Source organism: Bacillus rossius (assembly GCF_032445375.1).
Source record: "Bacillus rossius redtenbacheri isolate Brsri chromosome 9 unlocalized genomic scaffold, Brsri_v3 Brsri_v3_scf9_1, whole genome shotgun sequence".
Taxonomy (NCBI): domain Eukaryota; kingdom Metazoa; phylum Arthropoda; class Insecta; order Phasmatodea; family Bacillidae; genus Bacillus; species Bacillus rossius.
The window spans coordinates 13560173-13579463 of NW_026962012.1; the positions used below are offsets into that span (position 1 = coordinate 13560173).

The following is a 19291-nucleotide window of genomic DNA, read 5'->3' on the forward strand; positions in this document are numbered from 1 at the left end:
CGCTATCTTGAAAATCAGTAATTATTATCCGATTTTAATAAAAAAAATTAGGATTGATAAAAAATTAATTAAAATTTAACAAAATATTACTTAAAAACCACCGTTTTACATATCGTTACAGTCGCCATCTTGGCTTATATAAATGTTGCATGTTTCGTTACGCCCGCCATCTTGGTTGTGTATGTTGTCATCGTTACACTTTTCGTTACGCCCACCATATTGGATTCTATAAATGTTGCATGTTTCGTTTACGGCCACCATCTTGAAAATACGTAATTATAATGCTAGAAATTCCGAAAAAATTCCGAAAAATATAAAAAAATTTGCTTACTTCAAATGATTAGTTACTTAAACGATTTCGGTCCTTGATTGGATTCCCGCCGAGAGTAAACCAGTAATTTATTAATATAGTTAAAATAGTTCTCAATAGAAGTATTAAAAACATCTTACATCAAACCCGATATTTTTAATTATGTCACCACTGTATCAATTATCGTTACAGGTGCCATCTTGAAAATCTTGATTAATTATCCAATTTTAATGAAAAAAGTTCAAAATTCATCAAAAAATAACTCATTAATATACTGATTGATTGGATCGATTTCCGTCCTTGGTTCGAAACTTGTAAGAGCAAAAAATAAAAAAAACTACATATCCTTCCTCCATGGAAGCCACCTGCAGACTGACCTCCCACCACTAATGTCAAGGTATATATCTTCAGCTGGTATGACATCATGTCCGCCATCTTGTCTTCGTCCACTGGAGGCCACCATCTTGTTTTCGTCTGCTAGAGTGCGCTGACATCATGTTAGTGTAATTTTTTTCACCATACCTTTGACCTCGACTGTTGACCTTGAAGGTTGACCTTGATCTTGAACTTTGACCATATCATCCGTCCGTCCGTCAATCACTTGACCTGCAGCCGATCAGATCGTATGGAAAAATCCGTGAAGGTAAATTCATTGCTCTCTTTGTATAATGGTTTTCAATCTGCTTGTGTTGACAATTCAAAGAGCAAGTAGGCCAAATTCACGTGAGTAGTATAAACTAGAGGGTACTGGCTCTGGGTTCTGGGCGAGGAGCTGGAGACAGAGCCGATGTCCACCATTTTGGATTACGATGTCATGTCCGTCGTCTTGGATTCTGATGTAAAAGCCAATATCTTGTTTTTTTTTCTGCTTCATGTCGCTAACTATTATTCTGCTGTTTGTTTTGCTAGAGAGCACAAGCATCACCCTTTCTCATTCATGTACGGTCGATGTTTCATTACCTACTAATGTTTTTATGACCCTTGTAGGCCATCAAAATTAATTTTAATTAAAAAAATACATTGGAAGCGAGGTGATTTGAACCATGACACGTCGGCAACTCTGGTATAGAAAACATACGCCTTTGACTACAAGGTAATCGAGACAAACATGTACCAGAATAAGAATTAAATAAGGTAAGTATATAAAATAGTATATAAAATATCACTTATTCCGACTTTAAATTTTTTCTCATATGAAAGAATTACAGCAGCAACTGCTAAATGAGGGTATTAATTTTCACTTCTAAGAACAGGAACCAGATAACTGCTGGACTGAATACATATGTCACTCGATATCACCATGAATATCTCGATGCCATATTCGGCGCAACATATGACTACTAGACTGCCAACTACATGCAAGTGGGCCAAGAATCTCCGAGCCATGAGACATGATTCCTTTCAAACAAGCCAATATATATATATATATATATATATATATATATAAACCACAAGTTTGTAAAATACCCTTGCGCCCCTGCTTAAAGCAGGTTTTCTTAATCGGTTTAGGGTGTTGGGTGACAACGATGCTAGGATGGGTTGCCTCAGCCTCTAGTTGCAGCCCCTCCCCAGACAACTCAGTCGCGTTGAAATGGCGTACCCTTTTCCCCGCGCCGGGAAGCCAGGCCAGCCAGTCCCACCCACCAGGGGTGCCGGCAAGGGATTCAAACCTGTGTGATAACCTGCCCGTAGAGCTTGGATAGCCCTGTGCCGCTGTATGGCAGTCCGCGGACAGATAGAGGACTGCGGCGAACAGCTGGCCAGCCAAGTTGCGATAGAAACAATGTTTTTATTGCTGTGTAATGTCTTGGCTCTCGGTATACGGCATTAGGTATAAGTAATCTCGTGAATGGAACGGAAATGCGTAACCACGGTGCTTGCCATGTAGGTCGGATGACACAAAATCTTGAAAATATGTCGGACCCGTGTGGTTCATCCTTATATATTGATTTCGTGAACATCACATAATTTATACCTCACATAGGTATTAAATAATAAATTTTATAACAGATCAACTATTCCTTAAATCATTCGTGTTATAATATATAGTAATAAAAATAAATAATTGCAAATTAAGAAATACAGTAGAATAATGGCATTACAATTTTTACAACCCTTAGTTAACATACAAATGTAGAGATAGCGCCGCGTCAATCACGCTGTAGAGACACAAAAACCTGTTAGATTACATATATTCGATGTCAAGAAAAAATAAAAATTTCGTGATTAAATTTTTACTGTTAAATCATAAATGTTGAATGAGCTCATTATTGTTAAAGTTAGTTTGTAGGAAGTATATACTGACTGATTTCTGTCGTTTGAGCAAAATCAAATATACATAAACTTAGTTTTATAATGTGTACTTTTTTAATTTTCAGGTTAGTATTTTAGTAATGCCATAAGAGTATAACTTCTAACGTGTGTGCTTAAGTACACACTTCTCTTTTTAAAGAATTCTTAGGTATTTCAAATTCTAGTCCGAGTTTTGTATTATAAGTGTATTTCCAACATGAGAACACATGAATGTTATCGTTACCGAGGCTAGATGAAACATATTTGTGGCGAATGTTGAAAGATTCGTACACGTGGTTTTGTTTGGCCTGAGTGTCTGGTCGCAAGCGAGGCTTTCAGAGAACGCAACAGAAGCAGGGATACAGGGGAAGGACTAGGCCATGGCATGCTGTGAGAATCCATCCCACCATTGGGCCCCAAGTGATCTCGGGGAAGCATGGTGAACCATGGTAAACAGTAATCCGGTTGGCCGAGGCGGAATCGAGCCCGGGTCGTCTGGCATGGGAGTCCAGTGTCCCATAGCCCCGCTCCCCATGCTGTTGCGCTGAAGCCATGGGAGGTTGTCGTGAGCCCATTGGAGATAACCTCCTGCCACCAGGTCACAAGTGGCCACTGGCAACTATGTGTGGTATTATTTTTTTGCACTTAAAAGGAATTGCAGACTTGCCACCGAGCTTTTTGGCGGAATGACAAAACACCGACACTAACCGAGCTATACCAGGGATGCCAACTTGAGGGTTTTCCCCCAAATTTAGGGGGAACCAAGATGTGTTGGGTTTTTTTAGGGGATACATTTATTTATGGGTATTCTTTAGGTTTTTTTTAGCGGCTACATTATTTAAGAAAATTTTTGAGGGCGTGAAATTAAAGTGTATATCTTGAAAAAAAAAAAAGTTAAAATAGTACAGCAACATAAGTGGCTCTGGTGGCTGAATTTTGTACTACGACCTGGTCAAGAAAATCCCGTTTTTACCTTTACCGTTCAACCTTTTTCACGTTGTAAGTTGTCTGGTTGAGGTAGTGTCCGTTAGATTGTTGTGTACTCGCGTGTTTTATTGGAATGCAAAGTAAGTCGTTCAAGTTTTACTGTGGTGCCAAGGAATTAATATAACCAAGAATAATAATCCATTATTCGTGTTCAAATCTTTTCCAGAATGCCAAAAAAAAGATAAAACTTAATTTCTTCTAATTTAAAAGTTGTTATTATTGGTAGGGTCAAAACTTATGGGTTATCGTCCCCGACATGCTAATGATATAATACCAAAATAATTTTGTTACGTACATTTTACGTAGAAATTGTGTCATATTACTAGAGACCGGAAAAATTCGCGAATTAATTTCGCGATAGGCTAAAATACAAATAGTTATACCTCAGTGCTGCCTCTGCTGTTGGCTCACAACTCACCTGGATGTCTCTGGGACAATGAGAAACACCCGACCAAAGCTTTATCGAATCACAGGCTGCTACGTTGGGACGTCTCACAAGACAGCAGCCAATGAGTGGGTGGCATTTGACCGAGTGTACGTAGAACTATGGAGTTCATCCTATTGGTCATTGAACCCGCGAATTTTACCTGTCCCTGAATATTACACATTCAAAAATAAAGTTTTAAGTTTTCACTTCTGTTGACAGTCCCCATGAACTTAAATCCACAAATAAACAACATTACCTCAATAACCTAGCATATGAAGTTTTTTATTTTTTTTATTATTTTTAAAGTTTTAATATGATATTTATCCTCAATTGAGTAAATACCCACTCGCGTATATCACGCAATCCCACCAGCATGAAAATCATACGCTCAAGCTCCTAGAGTTCTTTCGTAAAAACATCTACGAGCCGTTGGGGGGGGGGGGGGGAATAACACAGAAGGAAACTTAAATAAATGCCAGCTAGTGTATATGATGCTGGGAAAAGTTAAAAACCCAGCTCACCGCTTGTTGTTTGTGGGTCAGCAAGGGGTAACTAAAACGGGCGGTTTAGCCCAGATAAGACTGGCGTCGTTTGGGTAGAACACATGCACTTAAATTACTGATATATTTTTACTTCTTGTTGTGTTTATTATTTTGGTGTTGAAATAAATTCTCTGGCCTCCCTAATGTATCTGGTTGGTGCATTAATTTATTTGCTTGTAAATAGCCAATACATATATATTTAAAGGTGAATGATATCATTATTGATAATCTTGTTGGAAAATTTTACATTTGACAATGCGAATGACATTATAGATTCTCTGTATCTCTTTGGAATTGTATATGGTTTTTAGAATAAGTATATATCAATTTCTGAGTATTGCTGAAATCTTACCATGAAAAAAAGTTCCAAATATTTTTACTAAATAAATAGACACAATACATTTTTAGGTGCAGAAATTATTTTTACAGTCCTTAACTATTTAAGAATGAAAATTTTTCAAGATGTTAGGTGAAAAGTTGTTTTTAATTTTTAGTAAAGATTATTTATGATTTTAAAAATTTATTGTTAGAGTGTTAGAAGATATTTTACCTTGACGAAATCACACTTCTCTCCTTTAATTGAATGATGTAGACAATTAAAAATATATGTATTAAAACTCACAAGTTTATGCCATTGTTTAGACTGACACATTTTTATTTATTTAGGTTAGAGTTATTCTTAAAATAATTTAACAATTTCACTTTATTACAGATACCTTCCAATATTTGAGGAAATTTGATATAATCACATCTTTATTTGTAATGTTTCTTATCAAACATATTAGTAGATTCTTAGTTTGCTTAGTATTACTAAAACAAAATCCCTTAATTTCTTACTCCTGGGCTATTTTATAATAGGGACGACAATGTTAAAATTGAGACTTAAGAAAATATGACAATTTGGGCTATTCAGACAGAAAGCAAACTTATCTTTTTTTCTTCTTTTTAACCGCAGATATGAATTCCAAAATAAATATAATAAAGTGATATTTATTTTCAGTTAGAATTATTCATACCAACACCATAACCTTTATTTCAATATTTTTTAGAATAATTACTACTCTGTTACAAATAAAAATATGGTATTTCTGAGAATATTGAATAAGAGAAGGTAGCTTAATGTACATTTATTTATCATTTCCTATATCATAAATTATGTTTTATTTCATAAGATAATATTTTAATGTTAACGAAATATTTAACAATATTTCATATTTTAGTACAACAATTAAAGCGTATTTTTAGTTTTTCAAAATATAATTTTATTTTTTCCATTTTAATTAATATTGACTTTAATTTTTTTTTATTATTTCCTCCTAATTTTCGTATTTTTGGGGCTTAAACCCTGAGGAGAACGGACGGTGGAGGTTGAGGACCTCGACTGGCTCGGGACACTCCATCTCGAAAGAGAACAGATATTCGAAATTTCTGAAATTTTGGAAATTTTGGGGCTTTGTCTCTAGAGGAGGGGGTATGTTGAGGAGCCTGAATGGCTCGGAAACACCCAAAATCTAAAGAGAATAGATTTTTGAAATTTTTGAAACTTTGGAATTTTGGGGCTTTGACTCCTTGTGGGGGGAGGTTAGTTTGAGGACCCCGAATGGCTAGGAAACACCCCAAATCGAAAAAAAGTATATATTTTAAAAAAAATCTGTAATTTTTCAAAATTTTGAGTTATTGCATTTCCACCCCCCCCCCCCCCCTTGCCGCATAATTTTGATGGAAAAGACGTTTTTGGGTAAATAATCCACCATGCCCTTGACACTTTAGTTTATAATGACTTAATTTTAATACAATTTTCCTTAATTTTTCGAAATTTTGGGGCTTTCACTTGTGTGTGTGTGTGGGGGGGGGAGGTGGAGGTTTAGGACCTCGAATGGTTCGGAGCACTCCATCTCGAAAGAATAGATATTTTAAATTCCTGAAATTTTCGAAATTTTGGTGCTTCGTCCCCAGAGGGGAGGTGTGATTTTGAGGACCCTGAATGGCTGGGAAACACTTAAAATCGAAAGAGAATTATTTTTGAAATTTTCTAAATTTTGGGGCTTTGACCCCTGTGGGAAAGGTGGGGGGGGGGGGGGGTGATGTTGAGGACCCCGAATGGCTCGTAAACACTCCAAATCGAAAGAGAATAGATTTTTGAAATTTCGGGAAATTGTTGAATTTTTGGGTATTTGACCATTTAGGGGGAAGGGTAGTTTGATGACCCCGAATGGCTCGGAAACACTCAAAAAAGTAAAAAAGTATTCTTAAATTTAAGAAATTTTTCGAAATTTTGGGGTTTTTCATTCCCCTCCCCCCCCCCCTCCCGCCACTTCAAATTTGATGGATAAAACGTCTTTGGGTAAAAGTTCCACCATCCCCCGGACACTTTAGTTCGTAATGACTTAAAGTTAATACAATTTCCTCCAATTTTTCGAAATTTTGGGGCTTTCACTTTTGAGGAAGGGGAGGGGGGTTGGAGGTTTAGGACCTTGAATGTTTCGGAAAACTCCATCACGAAACAATAGATATTTGAAATTCCTGAAATTTTCGAAATTTTGGTGCTTTGTCCCCAGAGGATGACAAGGGGGGGTTCGAGGACCCTGAATGGCTCGAAAACACTTAAAATCGAAAAAGAAAGATTTTAAAAATGTGTTAAACTTAGGAAATTTTGGGGCTCCCACCTCTGTGTGTGTGTGTGTGGGGGGGGGGGGGGGGGGGGTTATGTTGAGGACCCCGAATGGCTCGGAAACACTAAAACGAAACGAAAGTGATATAAAGGAATATAAGAATGTAGGCATTTACTGTACTCATATCTACCATAATAACAATATTGACAAATAGAAAAAATTAGTAGGCCCTACCAACCTATGAATAAATTTCGAAGAAATTTATAAGTTTAAGAATTTATGTAAAACATAATATTAAACTTGAAACTATCCACACAATAAAAACCTAAAAATGTTAATGAAACTATTTTTTTTTTATTTGTCATAATACCTAAAAAAAAAAAACGTAGGTATGTTTCCAAAATGAAACAGAAAGTATAAATAATGACCAACTTGACAAAAATAATTGTACTGCTCGAATGACATTGGAAACATACACGTGAAATTTAAAAGAATTATGGGTGCCCTAGGTAGGGAGAAAATATATATAGAAGAAATTAAATAAAAAAACATATATAAATAAATTAATATTGCGATCAACCAAACAAAATGTAACAATATAAAAATACGTATTTTTAGAGGTATTTACAAAATTCCACTGAAAGTGTACATAAAAATGAGCCTATGTCACTCTCCAGCCCATAAATTATCTCTATGCAAAATTTCATGGCGTAGCAAACAAACACTCGCTTTTATAATATTAGTTAGGATGTGCAAACTATAAAACGATTAATAAAAAAAATAACAGTGACATCTACTGGTGTATTGAGGTACTACGATGCAGAGCTTTAATTTTTCTTACTCTACTCAATTCCTTACAATAGCAAAACGTAACGTAATGGCTTGAAAGCTATTGCTCGGCAGACATAGAGGAATGACACTAACAGTTTTTATATCTATGACACACATTAAATAAAATTAAGATATATATTTTTTAACCCGTTTACAGATTATTTTTTTAGACAAAAGATAGCTTATGTCCATACCCAAGATATAATCTATATCCTTGCCAAATTTCATTACAATCCGTTCAGCCGTTCAGCCGGGAAAAGGTAACAAACAAACAAACAGGCATACAGACAACAGACAGACAGAGATACTATCGCATTTATAATATTAGTATTGATATAGTTTATTACACGAAAAAAATATATCTTATCAAATTTATGGAAACATGTACTTCAGTGTACTAAATATAGGACGCCAGTCCATCAAGGGTAATGTTACATAGCACAAAAATGCTGTTTATTTTTTTTATAAGAAATCAAGTGTTTGGCATTTTTACTTTTTTATGAAATAAGAGAAAAGCTCTTTAATTCCTTTTATTTTTTGTTTGTGATTCACCCCTTGAAACAATTTTTTTTTTTGTGGAGTGTCTATAAAAGTTTACAGATGCCAATACTGTAATTTACAGTGTTTCAGAAAATCAAGTACACATAGAACTGTGCTGCTTTTAGCCATCGCTGGGAGCAACATTTTATGTTATCTGGTTTTCTGTGACTTCGTTACAAAGAATCAACGATGGCTGATGATCCATTCATAACATTTGAAAGGAAAGTACTGTCACATTTCATAATTGCATTACTTCATATACTTCAATGAACAAAACATACTTATTTACAGATTGTAATGACCGTATGTATCTGTGCAACACATAACTAATTGTGCATGTATATAACTATTTATGAATTTATAAATATATATATATATTTAAAGGTTATATATAAATATATTATATACGGTAACTAATTATTTATAAAAAATTATTTATGTATGTATTGCTGAATGAATAAATCAGTATTTATATTATTTGTATAGACATACTGTACACACTTCATATCTATGAATCATAAATTCGCTTTCTTGTACGCAACTTTTCTAAACATGTTTATTCTATTTGATACTACATTGATTTTATATAAAAAGTCTTGGTTTTTGTTTCAGAGGATTATCACTAAATGAAGCACTGGAAATGCTTGCAGCATCTGATACGGTTGATGACACTTGCACTTCCACCTGCAACTGCATGTGATCCAGTAACAGACGAAGATTCCGGTGGAAAGGAAAATCCATTACTGGATAATCTCCCTGGTAGTCAGTTATGTTCGAATGTTGAGGTATCAGGTAATCAAATTTCACACAGTGTTTCCAAAAAAACTTTGAAGCAGAAGAAAAATTATCTCTGGTCAGAAGGCGATATTATACAAGATGGTTCAGAATGGCCATTGTTGCATATGCCTAAAATCTCTCTTACACCTGAACAATTGCTTTTATCTTTTTTTTATGATGAAGTTGTTTCATTTATGACAACGTATACAAATCAGTATGCAGCACAGGAAAAATCTGTCGGGTGACATAACTGAAACTGAAATGAGATGCTATATTGCTGTACTATTGCTGAGTGGTTATGTAGATCTTCCACGAAAGAACATGTTCTGGGAATGTAGTCCGGACACTCACAAACCATTGGTATCAAATACTATTTCAAGAGATAGGTTCAAATTTATTATGGAAAACATACATGTCTGCAACAATGACAATCTTGACAAAAGTGCTAAATTTGCTAAATTTCGCCCATTGTTTACAGAACACAATAAACGTTTCCTTCTTCATACCCCTCATTGTGAAAACCACAGTATTGATGGTGCCATATTTTGGAAAACATGGATGCAAGCAGTTCATAAAAGGAAAGCCCAATCGCTATGGATATAAGTTGTGGACAGGTGAGACTAGCAGTGGCTACATTGTTTGGACAGACCCATACCAAGGTGCTAACACTATCGCAGTTCCAGAATATAAAGACTTGGGTTTAGGTGCTAGTGTTGTCCTGCAGTATGTCGATGTATTATCAATTATTGGCCCTTTCAAGTACCACGTGTTCACTGATAATTTCTTCACTTCCTTGCCATTACTGGTTAAACTTCGTGAAAGGAACATAAAAGGAATGGGCACCATAAGAGAAAATAGAGTAGGGGGTTTTCCTTTGACACGTTCTGAAGTACTCAAGAAAACTTCTCGAGGAACAAGTGAAACAAAAATAGAGAAAAATAACAATATCGTCTTGACCAAGTGGAACGATAACAGGGTTGTGACTGTTGCTTCAAACTGTGTTCCAGCATCTTCAGTACACCATGTCAGCAGATATTCTCAAAAGCAAAAAAAGAGAATCCGTATCACCGAACCACACAACATTCATGTTTACAACCAATACATGGGTGGTGTCGACAGAGCCGATCAGAACATTAGCTTGTACAGAACTTCAATACGCGGCAAAAAGTGGTATTTCAGTTTGATAGCTCACTGCATTGTTGTTGCTGAATAAAATGCCTGGGAACTTCATAGACAAGGCTACCGCGAACTGGACCACTTATCATTCCGCAGAAGACTGGCCATTTCAGTTCTAGAACAAAATATCATTCCACGGAAGTCTAAGGGCATCAAGATTCAAGATTTGATAGAAAGGACCACTGGATTGTACTACAGGATAAGCAAACTCGCTGCAGAATGTGTCATGCGAAAACAACAACAAGGTGTTTCAAATGTAATGTTGGTGTTCATGTGAAATGTTTCAAAGATTTCACACAGTAAAATAAATAGTTTTGTCATTTTAGTACTCGAAAGTAAGATTTATAATAAAAATAATCATTGAAATTGATTGGTCTGGTGTCCTATATGTAAGCCAAGATATGTGTCGATTGGACTGGCGTCCTAAATATAGCACAGCAGTTTTTGTGGTTTTGTGTTATAAAAAAAATCATCATATGGTATGAACATCATTTTTGTAGTGTATTGACCCCATTTTGAAGAAAAATAAATCTTAAAAGAGAAAAAATTATCTCAAGTCTTATCTGGGTTAGCAAAAGAAACAAAAGAACGCAGAACACGGACGGGGAGGTAACCGGAGCTGATGAACCAGTGGGGTGTTCAGCAAGGTAGCCACGAGGGGGGAGGTCGGTCTTCACGTGAGGGGGAAACAGGCAAAGTCATGTCAAGGGGGGGGGGGGTGGACAAGTCTTGGTTCTTCCTTGGGGTTAGGGGGAGTCGTGCATGTGGTAGTCTCGAACACGGCGATGGACGTGAGGCCCGTCAAACGTCACAATCGCCGGTGGCTGCGGTCACAGGGTTGGGGTGGCGCCTGATCTTCCTGCAGAACCCGTCTGCCATCTGCCGGATCAGTTCCTGTGGGGAAGGCACGCCGCCCAGGTGGTGCAGAAGGCGAACAGCGGCGCGGAGCGGCCACCCAAGGACAGTGCGAAGGCCGAGCTTGTAACCGGAGTACACGGGCCTCTTGCAGTACTCCGGCACATACGCCCAGGCAACGGCGCCGCACAGCAGAACAGGGAGAACCAGTCTGTCCCACAGGCGGGGGCGGACATCTTGGAGCAGAGGGCAGGCCGGCGCCGTGCCAAGAGCAGCGCGAGCACTGGCGGCTATGGTGGTGAGATGGTGGGTCCACAGGAGAGTCGCGTCCAGATGAACTCCGACGTATTTAACGCGGGGCTGCCAAGAAATTCACTTCGTAAATAAACAAACGAAAGATAAAACACAACCTCAACTTAACTACCTACTAAAAGATAGCCAATACTCGCAATATGTACCACACAATAGCGTTATAATTTCTCTGGGAAAAAAATGAAATGGAAAATCTTTATCTTTAAATTTAGAATAAATGTATTTTTATCCTTGAAAAATAAGAAAAAAGAACTCAAATCCACAAATAATCAAAATTCACTACGTAAATAAATGAACAAATGAAATTCGCTCAACGCGGTCAAATTTAACTTCCTTACTGCACAGTGAAGCGAACCCATATGTTTTGCCTATTAACAGAAAAAATATACTATATTTTGGGAGTCATATCCAGAACGTCAAGGTTAGTAAACTAGTATTTTTAAACCAAAATTAAATTCGTACAAAAATAAAATTGTAGATAATGAATGTTATTTTTCAAAAGTATTATGCTCTGTTTGGGCAGAAAAATAAGGAAATGTAAGGTTCAAGAGAAAATAATTTTAGCTCTCAACAAGGGGGTACAATGAAAACTTTATGGGTTTTTAATCAAAATCTAGGGGAATTTGAAGTTGGTCCTAGGAGGAACACTCTGTAGGAGTTGGCATCACTGGGCGATATTGGATTCGATACCACTTAAGACACAAGCATTGACAACGGCCAAGCTGTTGGTTGAGAACTGGTAGCCCGAGAGGTCGTTATGTTGTTAAGTATGTAGCACTCTTCAAAACAGAAAGTCATGAGAAAGGGTGATAAATACATTATAGCTTTTTGGGATGAAGGGAGGGAGGAGAGGAACCTTTCGGTGCTGATGAAAACAGTACTTCGTAACACGAAAGTGTATGTTTTTAGAGTTTAGCGAAAAAATCTTTTGAAAAGTGGCGTATCTTAAAGGCGAACCAAAGTAGTTCACGTCGGAGGTCTGTGAAGAAGTGTTCGAGAAGCAATGCCCTCTGGAACCAATTTGGTTTCGAACCAATGTGTTGCCAACTGCAGCGCTCATGAGCCGAGCTGCCTCATGAAGCAGGACGCGAGCATGTAGCTCTCGCTTCGTCTCATGAGCGCCTCATATTGGGTGGCTCAACGAAAACCAGCACCAGGGTTCTTAACGTATTTGCTGCAGGAGCGTTACCTGCAGTTAACACTAGCAAAAAAATAAAAGAATCCTGATGAAAATACTCCTAAGGCAACTTTTAAGTACTAAAATATTATGTATGGATTAAAATTACAAATTACCTTCAATGTAGTGTTTAATTTTAATACTTTATAACTGCAATATTTATCTAATCTGCAGTTACGTAAATTTTATATATTTGAGCAAAATGCATGGCTTAAACACTAAGTCCATTTTTTCTGCTCAGAAAACATAAACCCGATTTAACTCGCCTTACGTGGGACATATAGGGGTCAGTCATTCCTGGAAACTAAACTGAATACGTTCGTTACATGTAGGGTTCAAATATAACAAGTGTCATACATCTAACTTCACAAACACAAAGGTGGAGTACTGACTACAATGGTGTGACCACAGCTCACAAAAATCATCAAAAGTCACGATTACATTCAGTTACTTTTGAAATGTTTCTTCCACAATTATTCATATTGAGCAGGTTAATCATCCAACAGTAGGCCATTAGCTGGCAGTACTAAAACTTACTAAAGTGGTGACTGGTGCCGTAGTTTCAACATTTTGGTGTAGCTGGGAACTACGGCGCCCTCAGGTAGAGGCGCTGGTGTAGTGTCCAGCATTAGGTCTCTGGCTGTCAGAAATAGGGATACCTCTAGCAGTAAGTCTCCAACAGAAGGGCAATAGTTGTGATCTAGAGTGGGGATTCAGGAGGAGCCTTCAGTGTTAGATTGTCAACTGGCAGTTTAACGATAACTTCGAGTGAGGTTGAAGTTGAGTTATCCAGCATTAGGTCTACATCTGGCAGGTTAAGACGCAGTTGAAACCTGTGGTAGGACGATATCCTCGAGCAAGTTTACCGTTGAAGCCTCCAGCTCTAGACTGCTGGCTGGCATTTCCTCGACTTGAAGCCGAGTCTCGGGTAGAGCCGCCGGCGCAATGTCATGACTTGGCAGTACTTCTACTTCCTCTGGCGGCGTCGCAGGCGGTGCCTCGAGTGGTGGGTCGCCATCCGACACCACCACGATGGCTTGCAGGGGTTCGTCCGGCCGGTAAATGCGCCCCATGGTGATGTACCCATACCAAATGTACAGGCAGTCACACACGCGGGGCACAGTTATCCTGAGGCACCAGACCACGCAGATCACCGCCAGGACCGCGAGAAGCACGCCTGACATCACGCCGACCTCATACCAGAAGAAATTCTGAAAAAAAAAGCCAACATCAACATACAAGGGGGTCACACTCGTAACGCGCAATGGTTCTCAGAACACAAACGGCACTAACCTCAGCTTTGAGCGAGGTACGTAAAACACCAATGAGATGCGACCAGTACGTAAATGACCGGAGCCTACTGCCTGAGGGACATATCTGCTCTAACTGGTCAGTATAGAGGATGTGAGTATCGGCACATCCAAATTAACTGAATTTATATACTGTCAAACAATCAACTTAAAAATAAAAATACCAAAACATTTTTAAAACTAACTTGTTGAAATTTGTGTTACATCTAGTATTAAATTTGAAGGGTTTTGTTTATGCAAAATATCAGTTCCATTCCTGTGCAGTTTTTCTAGCGGTAGTAAAGGAAGTTAGATACTATCGTTTACAATTAAGGTAAGTTATTATAAACAATTATGTTAATGGTATAATTGATGGACTGAATTTAAGTTAATAAGTCATATATTTAGAGAAGCTTTGGTAACATATGTATGAAAAAGAGGTTATTTATTATTGTATGCGAGGTTATTTATTATTGTAACATTCTTCAATTAAGAACGAAGTTTTATATTCCAAGTCAGAAATTTCCCTCTTACGATAAACACCAAACAAGAAAAAAAAATTAATCAATTTCAATGAAATAGGTCTGCATGCGCATAATCTCTATCGACGGTCGCATTGCGCACTTAAAATAAATTGCTCAAGTCGATTAGCCGAAAATCTTACCCGGATATACAAATAAATATAATTTAAAGTATTTACTAAACAAAATTCAACTTTTTTTTATTGCATTTTATAATTTTTGCAAGTAAATATTTGTAAACCTATTAATAAGAGAGAAAAATATTTGTTAATATTATTCATGACACCTTAAACTCCCATTTTATACCACATTTATACTTTTGTTAAAGTAGTTAATAGCTAGGTGCAACTGTATTAAGTTATAAAAAATATAATTTGTATATACATATAAATTTAGGTATTTATTATATCATTTTATATGTTGTTAAAATATTTTTGTTTTTATTAACGTGCGATTATATCAAGTTTTACACAAGAGTTTTCCAATAGTTTGAAGAATGGCCAGATTCTTCTAGTCAGTTCTTACCTCTCCTCCCTTCCTTCCCCTCTTTTTTCCTTGACTCGACCCCCCCCCCCTTCTTCCAGTCCATTCTTGCCTTTCCTCCCTACCTTCCCCTCCCTTCCCTAGCTCTCCCCTCTTTTTCTTCCTCTCCCCTTCCCCTCCTTCCTTACTCTTCCACCGACCTTCCAGATTGTTCCGGCCTTCTAAACCTTCCTTCCCTCCCCTTCCCCCCTCTTCACACTTCCCCTCCTCCCGCCCACTTGTTTACCGTTAGTAAGCAGGCCGCCTCACTCTTCTGTCGGCCGGCAGCGGTCCTGGTTCCCGTCGCCCCTGTGTCTGGTAAGGTGTATTTGCAGGCGTGCTCGGCCATGCCCATTTCAGACTTACTTATGTCTCTTCAACTCCAGGCGCTGGCGCCTGTTGTCGGGCCTTGATAATGCCCTTGAGTTAATGTTCGCTTTTGCTCGTCATGCCCACTTGTTTTGCGCTGTTCGCCCTGCGGCCGAGCCTGCCTTGATTAATTTTGATGCTTGGCCACTTGTTCATGATTCAGGCCTTCTGCCCTTTTTGATTTGTCATCTCGTTTTTTTCTGGATTGTTACCACGCCTTACCAGGTACACAGGAACGACTCGTAATTATGATTTTGTCTTTTATATTTTTTAAATGTTAAATTGTTATTGAGTTTACGACCTGTTATACTTGCTTGTTTTAATGTTATGTAAAGCACTCTTTTCTTATAGGTAACCTTATATACCTTATACAATGTATGATGAATGTGCCATTTCAGTATTAACTAATGTATTCAGTATTTTTCAGTATTAACAAATGTACTAATTAATGTTGTTCACATTATACAAAGGGATTTCTGCACTATCTATTTATTTATTTGTTCTTTTTTTGTATTAATTGTGTCTTGTGACGTTTGAGGCAGTCAGGTGGGTGACTCTTGCCCCACCTGGTTCAAGTTTGTAAAATGTTACATTTAGGAAACATTATGTTGCAAGTTAATTCTCAATATTTTTGATATTACTACACAAACTCGAAACCAAGTTAGTTTTTGTTTTGCAGGTATTTATTTATTTATTTTCATGTTATGTGGTAGAAAACGTTTCTGACCTTAATTTCGCACTTAAACCAAGTCGTTGAAATATACATCAATATTTAAATTAAAAAAAAACTATACTACCATTTTAGTGCTTATATGAGCATCATCACGAGATTAAAGTGTACTAATACGTTGTAATTATTTTTTAACGAAGCAGAGACGTATTTCTGCTAAACACGTCTTCCAGTGCATTGGAGGAAATATACGTTTGTTTCGGAGCGGCTCTTGATGTATATTAAACATTAAAACACTTAGACACTATTTGCGGGAACATCTGGCTGGCATAATTTTGATGTGTTTAGCCAAATATCAACAAAATTATACGTCGTAGATGTGCTAAAGTGCGCAAGTATTAAATTGAGAAACATATTTACACTTTAGTCTCAAATTTTATGATTTAATTTTTAAAAAATCCAAGTGTTATTAATATTATATTTAAATAGTGACTTTCGTCCCATCGAAAATAATATTATTAACGGGGGCGAGACTGTTGATCAAGGAAGAATCGTAGATAGGCAAACAGATAAATTGCAACTGTCAAAATTTGATTTTTCTTTCGTTTTTTTTATAAAAATATTTTTTTTGGTACATTAAATATTCAAGGAGAAGACTGTTTATTTCCTACCTGTTAGGCAGAATTTCCTCGCGAACTATTTTGATACAATCATTTAGGTTCGGCTCCTGTTGGATTGCATACACTAGAGAAAGAGCGTATACATAATGTGTCTGTGATGGTCGCCCTACATCCGGCCCGGGTGCAGACCTCGCCACTGGGGGATCTACTCACCGTCAGGGCTGGATCTAGGTCCTCCTCCAGGCGGGCGGGGAAGGTTATGGCCGTGGAGGTCACCGTCTCGGCCACGCTCGCCCTGGAACTGACAGTGATGGGCCCCAGTGGCATGCAGCGCTGCTGGCTGGCGTCACTAGCACGGCAGCATAGTGCGAGCCCGCGGCAGTGTCACGTGGAGGTCTGGCCCAGAGTCCAGGGCGGGGCGCAGCGCTACAGGTTAAATTAACATTAATTTTTCATTAATAATAAAATTCCTCAGAGTTTCACAAAATTTCCCAATTTTTCAAAATAAATATATAAAAATTTCAAATTTCATATGCGGATAGAATTTTTCCACAATAGCTTGACCTCGACGCTCCAGAAACCAACATTGGTTCGGTTTTCAAATATAATCGACAAACATTTTCCCTTAAAACACACAGACATTATTTTTTATTAAAACTTACATTTGTTTGCTTTTAAAACACTTCCTTATCGACTCAGTGTCATGAATATTTAAATAGCGCTCCCTGACGCACCGAAGTAACATGTTGGAGGTCACGGCAACCTCTCAGCCCATTCTGGAGATGATTCCTGTGCGATGGTGATGTCATAATTCAAGATGCCAATCGTAATGTCAGAACCCTAGGTGGCAGCGACAATCAATCAATAACCAGGAACCAGTAGCAGGAATGACCATTGGATACTACTTGTGTTCTTTAATACCAAATTGCGTTTGTTATGTTATATTTTTCTATTTCGAAATGAGATGTTCAACCACAAAACCTTGAGTGGTTTTACTTGAGCTATAATCGGTATATTCAGGAGAATTAAATCGTAAAATGATAACTTAATGTAATTAGTCATTTTAATTCAATTTATCTTTGGATTTATGCCTAGAATTTTTTTTTTTTTAATTTGTAAAGATCTTCAACGCTCAAATTTTTACTGCCCAGTTTGTATTTTAGTTATTTTGAATCAATTACGTATCAAACAACTAACACACCCAATACAACACGCCACAAGCAACATTAGTAAATGATGTGTTTCCATTAAAATATAAAATAAATCGCAAAATGTCAAGCATCAAACCCACTTATACGACCTCAGATATCCTAAGGATAAACTTGTTCCGTGGCCTGTTTTCTCCAGGGCCATTCTTGAATCCAGCAAATTTAATTTCCAAGACAAAAAAAAAAAAGCACGGAATCATGAAATGAATGATACATTTTCCTGCTCACCGCACAACGGAGTCACCAGTTTGGCCAGGCGTTTAATATGCCATTTCGTGTCGGGTAGACCTACTACTTTTCATAGTGCAGTAAAATGTTTTAATGGCTTGGTGACTTCTATACTTTTCAATTAAAACACATATTAGGGTAAACTACTAATGCAAGCTCACCTGTGAGGCCAAGCAAAAATTAGGCAAACATTTTTTTCTTCTTTTTACTTGTGTATTTTACTAAACGGTATTAAAATTTCTGAAATGACTAATGAGTGAAGTAAAGAACAAACAAATAAAATTGTTTATAGTGAAGCGTAACATGGCCAGTATATGACTACGTAAAGCATGTGCCATTTGTTATTTTGCATAAAATATTCCTTTCGTTAAAATGACACTATAGTCGGGATCTTATACTATAACCTAGAGCGCGTTACCAAGGTGAAGACTGCGTGCCAGTTCGTCGTCTAGCACGTAAAGGTGAAGGGGCGCGTGATGCTCGAGACGGTGTCGCCCTTAGCGCCACCGAACTACTAGAGCTCGTGCGCCGGCCTACGTAGCTAGCGGTTGTAATGCACCAATTGTCTTGGTCTGTGAGAAATGTGTTTTCGAAATGAGAAAGTTTTTTTATACTAACCTTAATGACAGAGAGCCGCTTAACCCGGCACAAATAATCAGCAGCAGAATGAATATCCTAGCCATCACTATTCACTCTAATCGCAATTCACAATCTTCAATTGATCGTGGCAAACAAGGTAGTTGCTAGGTGTTTCTAACAAAGGCTTTAATTGTTTTATATGGTTATGTGTTTTTGGTCATAGATATACAGATAACTGATAAATACCCAACAATCTATCTGAACCGATGTAAGAACTAGCGGGAATTGGATGTGTTAAAAATTACACCACGAGTTCATACATTACATGGGATACCTTTAATGTTATAATTTGATCCAAATGGATAAGTGCACTGATCAGTGATCGTCAGCCTGCACCTGAGTGTGTGTATGTGACCGGAGACCCGCAGCCTTCTTCAGACGTCGGGC

The 19291-nt window shown here is 37.5% G+C and overlaps 1 protein-coding gene across 1 annotated transcript; it reads right to left on the reverse strand.

Moving 5' to 3' along the window:
- Positions 1-9068: 9068 nt before the first annotated feature.
- LOC134542553 (uncharacterized) lies at positions 9069-19023 on the reverse strand. Its single transcript, XM_063386913.1, has 4 exons — positions 18884-19023; positions 17043-17130; positions 13705-14049; positions 9069-11709 (listed from the first exon to the last, which is right to left on the reverse strand). The coding sequence occupies exons 1-4, from the start codon at positions 18946-18948 to the stop codon at positions 11296-11298; spliced, it is 912 nt and encodes a 303-aa protein (XP_063242983.1). The 5' UTR covers positions 18949-19023; the 3' UTR covers positions 9069-11295.
- Between the last annotated feature and the right edge of the window lie 268 nt (positions 19024-19291).

Excerpts from the sequence above, each read along its gene's own strand:
- LOC134542553 (XM_063386913.1), bottom strand. The coding sequence starts at position 18,948 with ATGGCTAGGATATTCATTCTGCTGCTGATTATTTGTGCCGGGTTAAGC. Across the intron at positions 14,050-17,042 it reads ACCTAGATCCAGCCCTGACG|AATTTCTTCTGGTATGAGGT; the intron begins GTGAGTAGATCC and ends TTTTTTTTTCAG. Across the intron at positions 11,710-13,704 it reads TAGAGCTGGAGGCTTCAACG|CCCCGCGTTAAATACGTCGG; the intron begins GTAAACTTGCTC and ends ATTTCTTGGCAG.